The sequence below is a fragment of the Ursus maritimus genome, unplaced genomic scaffold (assembly GCF_017311325.1).
Source record: "Ursus maritimus isolate PB19 unplaced genomic scaffold, ASM1731132v1 scaffold_15, whole genome shotgun sequence".
In the NCBI taxonomy this organism is placed as follows: Eukaryota; Metazoa; Chordata; class Mammalia; order Carnivora; family Ursidae; genus Ursus; species Ursus maritimus.
The window spans coordinates 870,868-886,066 of record NW_024423897.1 but is presented as its reverse complement, the minus strand read 5'-3'; the positions used below and the strand labels follow the sequence as shown (position 1 = coordinate 886,066).

Below are 15,199 nucleotides of genomic sequence, written 5' to 3'. Positions count from 1 at the left end.
CTCAGGCCTAGGGACAGCTCTGTGGTCGGGGAGCCAGTCTGAGGACCCAGGAAAGGTGGAGGAAAGCCCTGAGTGTCTTTGTCACTGAGTATCAAACCCATCTGAGGGGGGTTGGGGTGAGTCACTGGAGGAAGCGGAGCTCAACTGAAGGTGGCGCGGAGCTCAACTGAAGGTGGGAAGATGACAAGAGCATCCTACAGTCCAGCACTTAACTCTGTGAACCCCTGGGAAAGGGGCTGGGTGGCTTGAGGGCCAGGCTCTTCTGTTTTGTGGGGGGGCCCCAAGGCCACTGGCACTCAGCTGGGGCTCGAGGACACGGTGTGGGAGGTGGGGGGAGGCTCTCCTCTTTGCGATCGCTCTACTTCAAGCCTTTGAGTTACCTTCTCATCAGATTTGTAGCCTTGGGATCCTACCCTGTATCTTGTACTTTCCCTCAACCAGATGTGGGTGGGTCCCTGGAGCAGAGCTCTCCATCACAAGGTTTGGAGGCTTAGAGGCAGAACCCCATTATCTCACAGACAAGGGTATCCTCTTGCCCTTTCCTCAGCTGTGGCCAGGGGTGTGTGGGCCTTGCCTGCCTCAGGGTCAGGCTGAAGTGGAGGCGGGTAGATAGATGACGCGTTGGCCCAGGAGCTGTGGACAGCGGTGGTTAGGTCTCCTCGCCCTTCTGCTTGAGTGGAGTAGCCGAACGGTGATGAAGTTTAAGCCCTTTTCTGTTCCTGTTCTAAATAAACACTTTCCAGCAAAATTAGAATTATTTTTGAGAGTTCTAAAATTAAGATTTGCCCCCCACCCCCCGCCCCCCGCAAATCTTAATCTCCTGTCCGGCCTTGAGGGGGCTCATGGGAGACCCCCAGGGCCCAATCAGGCCCAAGCTAGTACGGGGAGAGGGGTAAGACAGGAAGAGTCGGGGACAGGTTTCCTCGTCAGAGGGGTTAGAGCCAGGGGGTCGGGTATATGCCTCTGGCAACGCCGAAGTGTCAGGGAGCAGCAGGCGCGGCCCTCACAAGACCCAGCTGTCATCAGGCTTGTATCTGAGCCAGTATAGATAGAGATGAATTTCCGTTGAGTGAAAAGCGCATCTGATTCGACTACACTGTGAGAAAACGGCCTGCATGTGTGTTAAAATCACCATCCCTGTTGCCATCTCCATCTCATCAGAGTAGCAGTTACTCCTCTCCAGGACTGGGCTCCGACAGCAAGGCTGGGGACTGGGGTGGCGCTGGTACTGAGCCTTGTAGGGTAGGAGTAACTGGGGGTGCTTCGTGCCTGCAACTTGCCGTGCCATCATCAGGCTTCTCAGGCAGGTCCGCAGGATGCTGGGGAGATCTAAGCGGCGGCCGGCGCTCGGGGCGGGGCCTGTATGGGGGCGGGGCTCGGAGGACCTGACTCAGGCCCAGAGGCGGGGCTCCGAGGGGACAGAGTAGGGCAGGGGCGGAGTCAGGCTTAGAGGCGGCGGGGCTCCGACGGGACTGCGCGGGCACGGAGCTGGGCGGTCGGGTCGCCGGGGGCGGTCCCTGCGGGGCGGGCGGGGCCCGACCGACGCTCTGTGTGGCCGCGGCCATGAAGCCGCAGCCGCCGGGCTAGGCCCCGGGCGGCTCTAGCCCAGGGCGGCCGGTGGAGGGCTGGTCCCGGCCCCGGCTCCGGTTCCCGGGCCGGCGGGCGGGGGCTCACCATGCCGGGCAAGCATCAGCACTTCCAGGAACCCGAGGTCGGCTGCTGCGGGAAATACTTCCTGTTTGGCTTCAACATTGTCTTCTGGGTGAGAGCGGGGTGGGTTCCGGGCCCCGTGCTGGGGGTGGCGGGAGAAGGAGGTTCAGTCCCCTCCTTGGTTGGGGGGGACCACTCCCTGCCTTAAGGGCTTGGGACCGTCACCTCTCCCCACCCCCTTCTTCCCACTCCCACCTCCACGCCCATTCCCAGGACCGCTCCAGGGAACTGCGGGGAGGCCCGGATTGCTGGAGGCGGGTCCCAGGCGCCTCGGGGGTAGGGTATGGAGGTGGAGTCTCCCTGTATCTTCCCAAGCCCGGGTGGAGAAAGGGGAGGTGTTTCCTTGAAGGTCTCAGGGACCTGTCTCCGGTCCAGCTCCTTTGCTACCCGGGAGTGTGGGGTGTGGGGTGTGCGCTGAGCTCCGCCCCTGGTTTAGTCCACAGGGAGGAGTGTCCGTGAGGGGAAGGGCCGGATCCCCTCGCCTAGTCTTTAGCTCCTGTAAGGCGGGCGGGAGGGGGGCGGGTAGGTCAACCTGCTCCATACTGAGAGCTTGCGGGCTGGGAGGGCCAATAGCTCTAGTCCTCCGCTGGGGATAGGAGGTTGAGACACTGTTGAGACGTCCTGAGCTGGCCAGGGGAACAGAATTCAACATTCCACAGCTGACAAAACCGAGGCTTCTGGGCGGTGCTGCCCCTGCCAGAGAAGGGAGCTGCTAGGGCCCCTCCCAGGGTGGTGCCTGTGCCCCTGGGCCCTGCCAAGTCATCTTTCCCTCCTCCCTCCCCCATCCCATCTCGCCAAGGCTGCTTGCTGCCTCTGCAGTCTGTGTTCCTGTTGCCTTCAGTCAAAATTCCAGGCCCATTCAGTTTTGTTCAACAAGACTGGCGCTGCCCTCTACCCATGTGCTGCCCATGAAGTCACCCGTGTGTGGTGGGCTTTTTGGCTCCAGCAACTCGCAGCTCTCAAGGGTGTGGGCAATGTGCAGAGAGTACTGGTGGGGTTGTCTGGAGGCCTGGGTGTAGCAAGCCTAGCTTTGAGACTGGCAAGTCCCTTCTCTCTGGGCCTCAGCCCCCTTTCCTGGGAGGGGTGATAATAAAGCCCACCCCTCAGGGTTGTTAGGCAGAGTAGATGACTTCTAACTTGTATGCACACAGCTACTTTGTTATTTATTATCTACGTTTTATGGATGAGGGAATTGGCACAGAGAGGTTAAGGCATTTAACCTAGAGTCACAAGGCCAGTAAGTGCAGAGCCAAGGTACATACCAGGGGGCAGTGGGTGGGGGCGAGGCAGAGCATTGAGCAGAGTGAGTCCCCGGATGACAAGGGGGCAGGCAAGAGAAAGTCAAGATTGTTCCAGGCACACCCACTTTTGCAGGGGAGTATGGGTGGGGAGCCAGAGCAGGAAAGGCCCCAGGGCTGGGACAGTGTTGGAGGTTTTTTTTTTTTTTTTTTTTTTTAAGATTTTATTTATTTATTTGAAAGAGAGGATGAATGAGAGAGAGAGAGCATGAGCAGGGGGAAGAGGAGAAGCAGACTCTCCGCCAAGCAGGGAGCCCAACGTGGGACTCGATCCCAGGACCCTGGGATCATGATCTGAGCTGAAGGCAGACGTTTAACGAGTGAGCCATCCAGGTGCCCCAAGTGTTGGAGTTTTATGTTGAGAGCAGTGTAAAGCAGTGAGGGCTTCAGTGCTGGGCGGTAGGTCTGTTTTGGCTTTTGTTTTGGAGAGAGATCTGTCTGCCTTCGAGGGGAGGGTGGGTAAGGGGCAGAGGGTTTGGAAGTTGGGAGACCAGGGAGGACTGCTGGGGCAAAGCTGGGGGTGGGGAGTGGGACGTGAGGAAGGCTTCAGGGGAAGTTATGAGGACCAGGTCATTTAGGGGGGCCTAGAGAAGGTTTCAGGTTTGGGTCCAGGTGGCCAGAGGGAGGTACCTATCAACAGGCCCAGAGATTTTTGTTTGTTTTAATGGAAAGTGGATCTTGGTGTTACCCTTCTGAGAACCTTCCAGCGATTAATACAGTCCGGACTCCTCTAATAGTCTCCAGCACCCTCTGGGGTCTAGCCCTGCTGCCCTTCAGTCTGTCCCTTGTACCACCAAACTGGATCTTACCTCTGGGCTTCTGCCAGGCCCTCCACCTGAAATTTTCTTCTCCTCTATACACTTTTTCATCATTCAGAGCTCAGCTAGAATGTCCCCATTTCCCCTAAAGAAAGCATGCCTCCACCGCCCCCAGTCACTCCCCATCGCATCACTCTGTTTGCTTTTCTTTAAAGGATCTGTTGGTATCTGAAATTACCTTGTTTGCTCACTGTGGATTTCCCCCACTGGAGTGTAAACTCCTTGAGAGCGGAGAGCTCATTTGTCCTATTTGCTGATGTATTCCCCGCGCATGGAACTGAGCCTGGGACGTGGAGGTGTTTGCAGCAGGCAGGTGGACCTGGCCATCTGGAGCCAGGGAGAGGTTGGGGTGGAGGTCCGGGAGATGCCAGTGTCTGATGGTGTGCAAATAAGTATGAAGGAGGAAGAAGGGCAGAAGGCTGAAGGTGGACCCTGGTGGGGTTGGTGGCCATGTGCATAGGGCAGGTGAAGCAGTGCATCCTGGGAGGGAGGCTGAGAAGGGGTGGAAGGAGGAATGGTGTTGAGGTAACCATGGAGGTGTTCAGAAAAGAGAAAGTAGTGGTCAGTTGCCTGTCTAAAGGCCATGGGTGGGTCAAGTGGGATGAGGCAGGAGAAGTGATGTTTGGTTTCACATCCCAGATCTAGTGTGGGGGGAGGGAAGGAAAGACTTTAGAGAAGAATACTGCAGTGGGAGGAGCCTGGGGTCAGAGAGAGGAAGGCGTTAAAAGTGGGTGGTCATGGTGGAATGGACCGGAATTGGTGGGGGGAAGGGAAGGACCCTGTGAAAGGAAGTGGGTGGGAAGGTGTGAGGAGGGGGTCATGGCCTTGGGCTGGGGCAGGAGGGGCACTCTCCATGTGAGACTGGATATCTGGGGAGCAGCCCAGGCTCAGGCATATGGCCTGGACATCCAGGACTCTTCCCAGTAAGGAACTGAGGCAGGATGGTGGGCGGTGCTTAGAAGGTCCAGTCAGAACTGTGGCCAGATGTTTTCAAGGGCATAGCCACCGGTCCAGACGGGGGTCCCTCAACTGGATGCTGCTCACATCAGGATTCCTTGTCATTCAGGGGTCTTTGCTTGGGAGCTTTGAAAACAGCACAGAGTGGGGCGGCCATCACAGAGTTGCAGGGCAGCAGGATGGCCAGATTGGGAGGAGGCAGAGAGGAGGCTAGGAGCCCGGAACCCAGAACAGGCTTGGTGGGAGGAGAGGCTTAGGACATTGCTGTTGCTGCTGCTTGGCAGGAGTGACCCAGCCACCCTCTGCTGCAGTGCTGAGCTCCGGGAAGGGCTAGGGTGGGTTCAATCCTTCAGGCTGTGTTTTGTGGGGGAGAAGCATGGAAATGTGTTCTTGGGGAGGTAGAAAGGACCCTGGACCCCATTTATAGTCCATTCCCCTTATCCTCTCTCTCCCCCGGCTTTCTGAAGACCCTGACTACTAGAGGGGGAGGGACTCTCCTGGGGGTGGGGAAGGGTGCTGACACTCCAACCCTTAGCTCTTTGCTGCTGCTTCTGCAGGTGCTGGGAGCCCTATTCCTGGCCATTGGCCTCTGGGCCTGGGGTGAGAAGGTAAGGTGGTGGAGTCGGGTGTGGGGCTGCCATAGGTTGAGGTGGTGGCAGGACCAGCACGACCACTTGCCTCTGCTCCCCTGGCACAGGGCGTTCTCTCCAACATCTCGGCACTGACAGATCTGGGAGGCCTCGACCCCGTGTGGCTGTTTGTAGTGGTTGGAGGCGTCATGTCGGTGCTGGGCTTTGCTGGCTGCATCGGGGCCCTCCGGGAGAACACCTTCCTGCTCAAGTTTGTGAGTGCACCCCCACCTAGATCCACTGGGGACCCCAACCTCCTCCCACTGACTTCTTGCATATAGTTAGTACTTAATGGGTAGTTTTATTATTATGTTATTATAACAATAATCATCAGAATTGTATTATCTATATTTGTGGGATACTTTCTGTTGTGACTGAAACCCAGTGGCCCAAGCATAAAAGGGTATTTATGGGCTCACTAAGAAAAGCCCAGGGGTATGCCAGGCGGCACATTTGAATCAAGGGGCCACCACAGTGTCACTTGGCCTGGTCTCTCTGTTTCTCTAGTCCTTCCAGTTGGCTCCATTCCCCATGGGGTAGAAGGATGCCCACGAGTGGGTGGGAGCTAGCTTCACGCTGCCCCTCCAGGAGCTCCTACTAGAGGCCGGGGCGCTCTCTTCCCAACCCATGGGCCAGTCCTTTAATTGCATCTCTCTGGTTCTGATTGGCTATCTCTGGACCAATCCCTGTGGCTCGGGGAGAGGTAGCGCTCTGATTGGTGGGCTCCCGGCACAGGCCCAGCCCTCTGAATGGGAAAGGAGGTGGAGATGGCTCTCCCTGAGCCGCAGGGGCTGAAGGTGTATATGTGTAGGGTGGTTTCTCAAAGAAAACAGGGTGACTACCAGAGGAAGCGGAACGGATGGGTAGGTAAGAACCGCGCTGTCCTTTGCCGTCACTAAACAATACTAACAGGAGAGAAGGTGGGGCCTCTTGGCTATCTTGGGGTGGGGATGGGGGTGGTGGGGGGAGCTCTGCCCCTCGGCAGCCCCGGCCCTGCGTCTCTGACGCCCACCGTCTGTGTGCCCCCACCCCAGTTCTCAGTGTTCCTCGGCCTCATCTTCTTCCTGGAGCTGGCAACAGGGATCCTGGCCTTCGTATTCAAGGACTGGATTCGAGACCAGCTCAATTTCTTCATCAACAATAACGTCAAGGCCTATCGGGACGACATTGACCTCCAGAACCTCATTGACTTTGCTCAGGAATATGTGAGTCCCGCGCCAGCCCGGGCCACCTGCACGAGGGGGCTGCTGGGCAGATGTGTGAGAGAGCAAGTTCCCTGTGTTCTGGGACTGTTCCCCTGCCCACGCCCCAGGGAAAAGAGCCAGAAGGCCCCCTGTCTGAGGCGAAGCCAGCTTCTGTGATCCCTGTAGGTCCCCACTGGGCCTAGTTCTGCAGGGATACATTGTTGGGGAACAGAGGCCAGAGGCTCCGACCTGGCAGCTCCTAGGCCAGGGTTTACAACACACTTAAAGGACGAAATTTGATATAAAAAATACAGATTTCCCCTTCTAAGAAAGTCTGGACCCATGGTATTAGCTGGGGTTATATTGCTGCTGTCCCCTTTGCTGGTACAGGAGCTCTCTGTTTGCCATCATCTCTGGCACTCTGTATTTTATTATACCTGTCGGCCCTCTTCTCTTGTTTATGTTGTTTGGCCTCCGAACTTACTCGAGTTTGAGACCTCCTCCCTCCACAGAAGCTCTGCTTTTATACTCCTATACTTAACCCACGTGAAGAAGCAGTCAGCGAACAGTTCACGAGATCCCGGACACCTCGCGCCTCACCTTCTCTGCTCACAGCCGCCTCCATAGTCCCACAGCTTCAGCGCCACCCGCCCCGAGTCTGTTCCGGAATCCAGAGATGAACCAGAGCTGGGACCTGCTTTGAGGAGTTCCCAGCTCAGGGCAGAAGCAGACATATAGCCAGGCCATTAGGATGGGATTGATTTGTTCATTCAACACAGATTGGTACAGACTTACTGTGTGCCAGGCCCTGGGCCAGTTTTTGGGAGTTCGGTGGTGATAAAAGCTGGGATCTGTCCTCATGGGGATGGCAGTCTGGGGGCAGAGGCAGATGATAAGGAAAACAGACAAATATGTGTGCGTGTGTATATAAAAATAATAAATTGTGGTAAGAGCTGAAATGGGGAAGGGTGGAGATGAGGAGGGCTTTGGAGAAGAAGCAGGGCTGTGGAAAGAGGGGCAGATGTTCCCCAGCAGGCACAGGTGCTGAGTAGAGCGAGGGGAGGCAGGCAGAGGCCAGGCTGTTCGCTGGGACCTGTGCACACAGAGCTGCACGGTCATGGCTGCCCCCCCCCCCCAGGGGGGCCCACCTGTGTCTACGCTCAGTGGGTCCCTTGAGGGTCGGCTTTCCGTGGCAAATGGGTTAAGGCCTTTGCTTCCGTGTCCGCCAGTTCATGAGCGTGCTTCAGGGTGGCCGCACGCTCGCTATTCCTGTGCCTAGGGAGGCAGTGCTGGATGTGCCGGGTAGGGTGATGGGGATATGGGTGCTGTCAGCAGCATCGATGGAGAGTGATGCAATTGTTATGAGGCTGGCGCAGTTGCCCTCCTGTCCCTGCAGACGGGAAGAGAGAAGGTCTTCATAAAATCTCTGAGGCCAGTGTGGGGGACGCGGCACAGACATGGGCTTCAGTGGTGCCTCTCCCCACAGGGCTTGGCCTGACACCCACTTCTCAGGGCACCCCTTCCCAGGGCCCCGCTGCTCCCACCAGCCTGGGCAGGAGCGTAGTGCTGCTCTGATGGGTCTGGGCTGAGGTCCGGCCTTTCTGTTGGAGGGGGTGTGGCGGTGCCCACCTGCCTAGCTGCCTCCAGACCCCCTCCCAGCCCAAACCTACCCTGTCTCCTGCAGCCTGGGCCTGTCTCCAGACTGGATGGGGCTCCTGGGGCAGGCGTGGTTCACCTGGGGCTCTCCTGTCACCCCTTAGTGGTCTTGCTGTGGAGCCCGAGGGCCTAATGACTGGAACCTCAATATCTATTTCAACTGCACTGACTTGAACCCGAGCCGGGAGCGCTGCGGGGTTCCCTTCTCCTGCTGCGTCAGGGACCCTGCGGTGAGTGGGGCCCAGTGAGGAGGGGCAGGGGGATCCCAGCGCACAGGCCAAGTGTGGGGAAAATCCACCCCAGGGCTTGCTGGGCTCAGCCTTGCTCTGGGGACCTTGGATGTTGTGGGGAGGGCATTTTACATGGGAGTCCTCCTAGTAGGCTGAGGACTTCGTGTCCGTGGGCAGCAGGGAGGCCTGCTGGGGTAGGGGCTGCACCCCTTCAGCAAAACCTGTCTCTTTGATGGTAGCGAGCCAGCTGCCACACCCCTGGGCCACCATTCTGGAGTGGCAGGGCGTGGGGATTCTGACCCCTTTATGGCTTTCTTTAGAGCAGAAACTTCTCCCAGGGACATCTGTCCCATCACAGTTCAGCTGGGACACTGAGGGCCAGGATTCTTCCCACTCTTATAACACACAGGCAGGCAGGATTCCAAAACAGGAGGCAGCTCAGGCTGGCGTTGGTGGCCGTGTGTCCTGGCGCCGGGGAAAGAGGTACATGGGCCTCAGGGAGCCTCACATAGTAGTGGTGGGCATGGCAGAGTCTGTGGTTCCGTCTGTTTCCCCTGAGAAGCAGGAACCGTTGCAATGCTGGGCACCTTGGGCCCCTGTGGGGTACCCCCTCACCAACTCACTTATTGGTCTGTTTTTTCTCAGGAAGATGTCCTTAACACCCAATGTGGCTATGATGTCCGGCTCAAACTGGTGAGAGGGGTGGGGACAGAATTGAGGGCACGGGGAAGGGAAGGGCAGCTTCCCATAAGCTCCTCTGAAAGGCCTCAGGGATTATGGGGGAGGGCTTGCTGAGTCCTAGGAACCATCCAGGCACCTAGGGCTTGGTACTGCCAGTCATAGGGCCAGTGGACCCGTGGGCACAGACACGTGTCTGTTTGCTCATTTCAACTCTTTGTCAAGCACCCACTGGTGCTCACACCTGGCAGTGCCCTGGACACTGGGGATTCACGCTCAGGAGATAGGCAGACACAGCCCCTGCTCTCAAGGAGCTCCCACTCCAGTAGAGGGAGAAAGACAGTAAGCTCACGGATAAACACATATGAACAGTAACGTGACAATTTCAGCCAAGAGCTTGGAAGAAAATAAAGGGAGGTGATGGGATTGGGGCCGGGTGGCCAGGGAAGGCCTCCTGGAGGAGGGAGCATCTGTCCCGAGACCCTGATGATCTGAAGGAGCCTGTCACGCAAAGCCTTGTGGTAGAGCTCCATCCAGCCAGCAGGTACTGAGATGTCAGGCCCTGGCGCGGAGATGAGCCTAGCAAGCTGGACTGAGAGGAGGCCCGTGGGGGTGGGTGGGCCAAGCCCCTTGCCTCTGTGTCCCCAGGAGCTGGAGCAGCAGGGCTCCATCCACACCAAAGGCTGTGTGGGCCAGTTCGAGAAGTGGCTGCAGGACAACCTGATCGTTGTGGCTGGGGTCTTTGTGGGCGTCGCTCTCCTCCAGGTACTGCCTCAGCACAGCATGCCCCCCACGCCCCCGCCCTGCCAGCAGACCTTCCCTCACTTTGCCCCTTCGTCTTACAGATCTTTGGTATCTGCCTGGCCCAGAACCTTGTGAGTGACATCAAGGCAGTGAAGGCCAACTGGTGAGGCTGCCACACTGGCTGTGGCCACCTGCCTGGCCTACCCAGGGACCCCCCTTCCCCTGCCATTGGACCCGTGATGCGCAAGGGTGTGGGTGTTTCTGCTTGGACCTGAGCTCCGTAAGGGGCTCGAGTGTGGGTGTGCTGTGGGCCCATGGAGATAGCTGTGTGCCTTTGCCGGGCTGCCTGTCCTGGAGCTGTGTGCGTGGAGGGCGGGTGTGTCTCTGTGAGTGTGCACAGGGAGCCGCCATCTCAGCTGCTGTTGGGGGCCGGGCTCTCCAGGGATGGCACAGCTGAGACGGTGCTGGCCAGGTGGGTGGGAGGGGTCTGCCGTGTCCCTGCCCAGGCTGGGACACGCTTCTCTGTGCATGGCTCTTAGCGCAGGCTTGGGGCCTGCTGTTGCCTGGGACTCAGCCTCAATGTCTCTGACTTCAAAATGGGTCCAAGAATTTTCTCTCCTTCGCTTGCCTCTCAGGGTCCAACATGATGATGGCTACAAACTACTCAAATAAACAAAACCTTGAAAACCACTGGCTTACGCCCACCATCTCAGAGGTTCTGTCAGCTGCAGGGCCTCAGCAGTGCTGTCCGCCTGGGGCCCCGGCCCGGACCCGCCCTGCCAGCGTGTTTTCTTGGCCTGGGTAGTGTATACATTGAACCAACCTTTAAAACTTGGTATATTTCACATAAAAGTCCAGATCCCCAGCATCTTGTGAAGAATGGCCACCTGGCCACAGCAGCTCTTCAGTGGCATCGTCTCCTGGGACACGTGCTTCCCGTTCTCTGAGGGACCCGCCTGGCCTGTTCTGCTCACCTAAGTACCCTGCCTGCCTGACCCTGTAGGCTGGGAGTTGGCCTCCCCCACCTCTGCAAGGTTTTCCCCTACAAATGCTGCGAGGCTGCTGTGGGCCAAGCCCGGATTGAAGCCTGGGAGTGTGAAGAATGGGGAGGCTGGAGCCAGCCCCAAAGAGGCCACAGCCTGGGAAGGGTCTGGTCCTCCTGGGGGCTAAGACGGATGCCAGCGTGCCCAGGAGAGTGGCTGAGGGGTGGGATGGAGATCAGGAAGGTTTTGGGCAGTAGGTAGCTGGAAGCCTGAGCTTGGCAACCATGGGGAAGGGGGAAGCCAGGTTTGGGGGCCATTGTTGGTTGACACCTACCTAGGCTCACTTGGAATCCAGTTCAAAATCTTCCCAGTGGCCTGTAGAGTTGCCTCCTGGTCACTAGAGGGCGTGCCAGCACAGCATTACCTGGGTCTGGCTTTCCTAGGGAAACCCCACCCGGGTACAGCCTTGTGCCTGGTGTGTCCACCCTCCTTACTGGTTCTTTGGGTTTCAGGGAATTTACAAACTTCTAAAGCAGCAGACTGGCTCAGATTTGGGAAGTCTGGCTGCTGTTGTCAGACCTGCACAAAGGTGTGTGTGTGGAGTGAGCATTTGCGGTGAAAGAGGGTTGGGCTAGTGCACAGATCTCTTAGGAGCCCTCGGGGCCAGGTGGGTTATAAAAATAAAGTAGGCCTTGGAGTTGTGAGGCCGTTGCAGTGCGACTTTAATTTTTCCAATGGGAAAAATTCTAGAGATGGGACATAGACGTTGCTTTGTGATGAGAAATATTTGCATGATTGAGTCTGAGTCGCTAATGGCAACTGGCCTTGAGTGACAATAAGATGTGGTAGGGACTGTGGCAAAGCACAGATGTCCTACCTGAAATCGGTGGCTGTCATTCAGTTGCAGGTAATTGCTGTAAAGCAGGAATGTAGGAAGGTCTAATGCGAGAAATCTGGAGAAGCCAAAAAGCTAGATTTTTATGTGAAGTATTCCAATTTTTAAGTTGTTGGCAACTAATGAAAAAACATTTTAAGCCCTTCTAGTCACACTAAAGGTGCAGGGGCCAGCTATGGCCCCTGTGCCCCCTGTGCCACCATAGATCCCTCTGGGACAGTCCCCCGTGGGGGCCCTGGCGACTCCGCTGTTGAGGAATGCGGGGAGCTGCTGCAGGTGGGTGCGGTGTGGGGCAGGCTTCCAGCATCGGGGCTCCCAGGTGCAGGCTGGCGGTGTCCTCGGGTCTCTGAGAGACGCAGGCCTTGGGAGGTCTCTACATACTACAATAAATACGGCTCGCAGTATCACGCACACGTCTTGTGGTTTCTGATTGTAAATGCTTCCGCCTTTCATTTTCCCTCTCAAACTTCACAACCTTGTGAGGTGCGGAGTCTTTTCCCAATGAGGAAACGGGCTCAGGGGAAGGAGCTGCCCAGAGCGCACAGCTGGGAGGGGGCCCCCCGATCTGACCCCTCTGCTGTCTTGCACGGCACCAGTCCTGCCCTTCTGCGGCAGCAAGGTGGGACCTGTGCACCTGAAGTGCCAGCTCGTGAGTGTGAGCGGAGCACCTGCTTAGGTGTGCAGAAGTAGAGGAAAGGTCAAGCTCCTGGCCCTCGTGCTGCACTCTTGTGCAGGGGACACAAAAAACAGGTAGGTGCACAAGCATTTGTGTTAGTAATATATGCTCTGAAGAAACGAAGAAGGATGGCTAGACCATGACTATTGGGGTGCCTGGGAGAAGGGACCCCTTGATGGGGTGGTGGGAGGGGCTGCCATCTCTGGGAAGCTTCAGGGGAACAATGTTCTCTAGGTTTGGGTCCCAGTCGTCCTGGAGGCCCTGTAGCTGGCATGAGTTTGGCATGAAGGAAACTGGGGTGCTGAAGAGGTGGGAGTGGGTGAGAGAGGCAGAGGGAAGTGGGAGAACCAGAATAGATTTGGAAATGGGATTGATGAGGTGGGATAGGTATGACTGGTAGGAGTTGTTGTGACCCTGGCTAGGGACCCAGAATTCTCCAAAGCTCAGTTCTCCTATAGGATATCCATCTGTCCATCTTCCATTCACCCACTTACCCATCCACCCACCCACTCATCCATCCATCTATCCACCCACCCACCCTTCCATCCACCCATCCACCCACCCTTCCATCCACCCATCCATCCATCCATGCACCTACCCCTCCCCGTCCACCATCATCCACTCAGGTAGGCCCTGGCTGGAGGCTGGGGTTCCCAAGCAGCTCACACTTGCCCTTGTCCTGGGGCCCACCGGCTCTTGGCAGAGGCAGTTGGAGCAGTCACTAGTGGTGTGATGTGTATACGTGACAAGCACACGATGATCATGGCTGGTGGCATCTCATGCTGGTTAGAGACCTTTCCTGTCCCCAGAGTGGAACCCAGAGCGGTTCTTCCCCTTGTGCTGAGGAGTCCTTACTCAGAAGGGGATCTCTCCAGATATCTAGAAAACACAAGGAAGCTTATAAGGCCACCCCTGCCCATCCCTCTAGGTGGGTCCCTAGGCCATAGGGACCGAGGTCATCCTCCCACCTTCTGTCAGGGAGGGGCACACGCTGGTGATGACAGAGGTGGACATTGTCTGGCAGCCTGGGAGCCTCCCACAGCCCTGGGCCTGCATAGACCAACCAGAGCTGCTGGCGGCTTCTGGCATCGGCTTGGAGGGAGGGCGTCCTGTGACATCAGGCTACTCCAGATGGGGAACTGCAAAGGAAAGAGAGATCCTGGGCTGGCGAGCCCTTGGATCTCTGGGTGAGGAGGTCAGACGGGCTCAGGAGGCTGGGGTAGGGTTTCCTTCAGAAGATGGCCAGTGGGTTAAGGTGGTGCACACCTTGGAGGGAGCCGCTCCCAGTGATCACCAGAGGGCACCAAAGTACAGCCCATGCAGTCTCAGCAGCGGACCAGGGGAGGCTGCGGGTGTGGCCATCATGGGGGGAGGGTGGGCAGTGGTGTAGGCCCTTGGGGCTGAGCAAGGCCGTAGCCACAGTTCCACAGACCTGGGGGACCATCCTGTTAGTGCCAAATCCAGGCCTTGCCACCATCCGGCCTCTCTTCTCCAAGGACTCAGAGCCGACGACACCGCCTGAGCTCTTCAGGCCCCCGCAGACGGTGGGAAGGGGTCACTTTCTCTAGTGGGTCCAGGCGACAGGCTCCTTCCTACACATACGCCTTCACTCAGTCAAGCGGATTTACTGAGCACCTACTGTGTGCCAGACACTGGAGTGTAAGTATAATAAGGAGCAAAATGAAGTCCCCCACCCCTGTGGTGCCCACCGACCAGACCGGGGCTCGGCGGTCTTTGTCCGCAAAGGGCCAAATAGGACACATTTTACGCTTTCAGGCCATACAACCATTCAGCTCTGCTTTATGGCAGAAAGGAGCTCTTGACAGGACAAACAAATGGGCATGGCTGTGTTCTAATAAAATTTCCTGGACACTGAAATTTGAATTTCATATAATTTCTATGTGTCAACAAAATATTATCCCTCTTTTGATGCTCAGCCATTAAAACCCACAGCCATTCTTAGCCCCCGGGATGGAGACAGGCCTGGGCGGGGCTCTCTGCGGCCGGAGGGGCTTCGCACCAGCCAGGGAGAGAAGAGATGCCACCCAGAGAGCGTCAAAGTGGGTCACTCAGCTGGGGAGGGTGAGCGCTATGGGAATATTAAGAGAGAGCAGGGGCCTTGGGAGTGTGCGGGGCGGGGACTGGTCTGCATGTAAACGGGGTGGTCAGTGAGTGGTCTCACTCTCTGTGAAAAAGCGACATGGGATAAGTCTTTAATTTAAATTATTTTGTTTTATTTTTTTTTAAAGATTTATTTATTTTCGAGAAAGAAGAGAGTGGGAGAGGGAGAGAGAGGATCTCCCACTGAACACAGAGCCCGATGGAAGGCTCGACCCCACGACACCGAGATCATGACCTGAGCCTAGGACACGCTCAACCAACTGAACCGCCCAGGCGCCCCTCCTTTTATTTTAAAGTATTTTGACAGCACAGGTAAAATAGAAACCCACTCTCCTTAAAAAATGGGTGAAACTAAAGTCCCCTAACTGCCCCATTCTCTTCCCCTCTCCTGCCTTCCTCCTGTCATCACGGCTATGAGCCATAGATCCTTCCAGACAGTTTATATTTTTAAAATTTCACACTCGTGTTACGTACACATAGAAAATGTTGGGTATCATTGCGTGTGTGAGTTCGAAGTGGCAGGATACTGCCCCTATCTCGCAGTAGCTTGCTTTTCCAAACCCCACAATATGTTTCGAAGACCTAGTCATGTCTGTGCGTGTAGAGCTGCTTTGTTTCAT

General features: G+C 56.7%; 1 protein-coding gene across 1 annotated transcript; it reads left to right on the top strand.

The window, feature by feature from the left end:
• The first annotated feature begins 1,523 nt into the window (after nucleotides 1-1,523).
• On the top strand, nucleotides 1,524-12,193 carry TSPAN17 (tetraspanin 17). Its single transcript, XM_008692689.2, has 9 exons — nucleotides 1,524-1,762; nucleotides 5,341-5,391; nucleotides 5,481-5,627; nucleotides 6,447-6,617; nucleotides 8,357-8,482; nucleotides 9,128-9,175; nucleotides 9,809-9,925; nucleotides 10,006-10,067; nucleotides 10,540-12,193. Exons 1-9 carry the CDS (start codon nucleotides 1,676-1,678, stop codon nucleotides 10,574-10,576), a joined length of 846 nt encoding a protein of 281 aa, XP_008690911.2. The 5' UTR covers nucleotides 1,524-1,675; the 3' UTR covers nucleotides 10,577-12,193.
• Nucleotides 12,194-15,199: the final 3,006 nt, after the last annotated feature.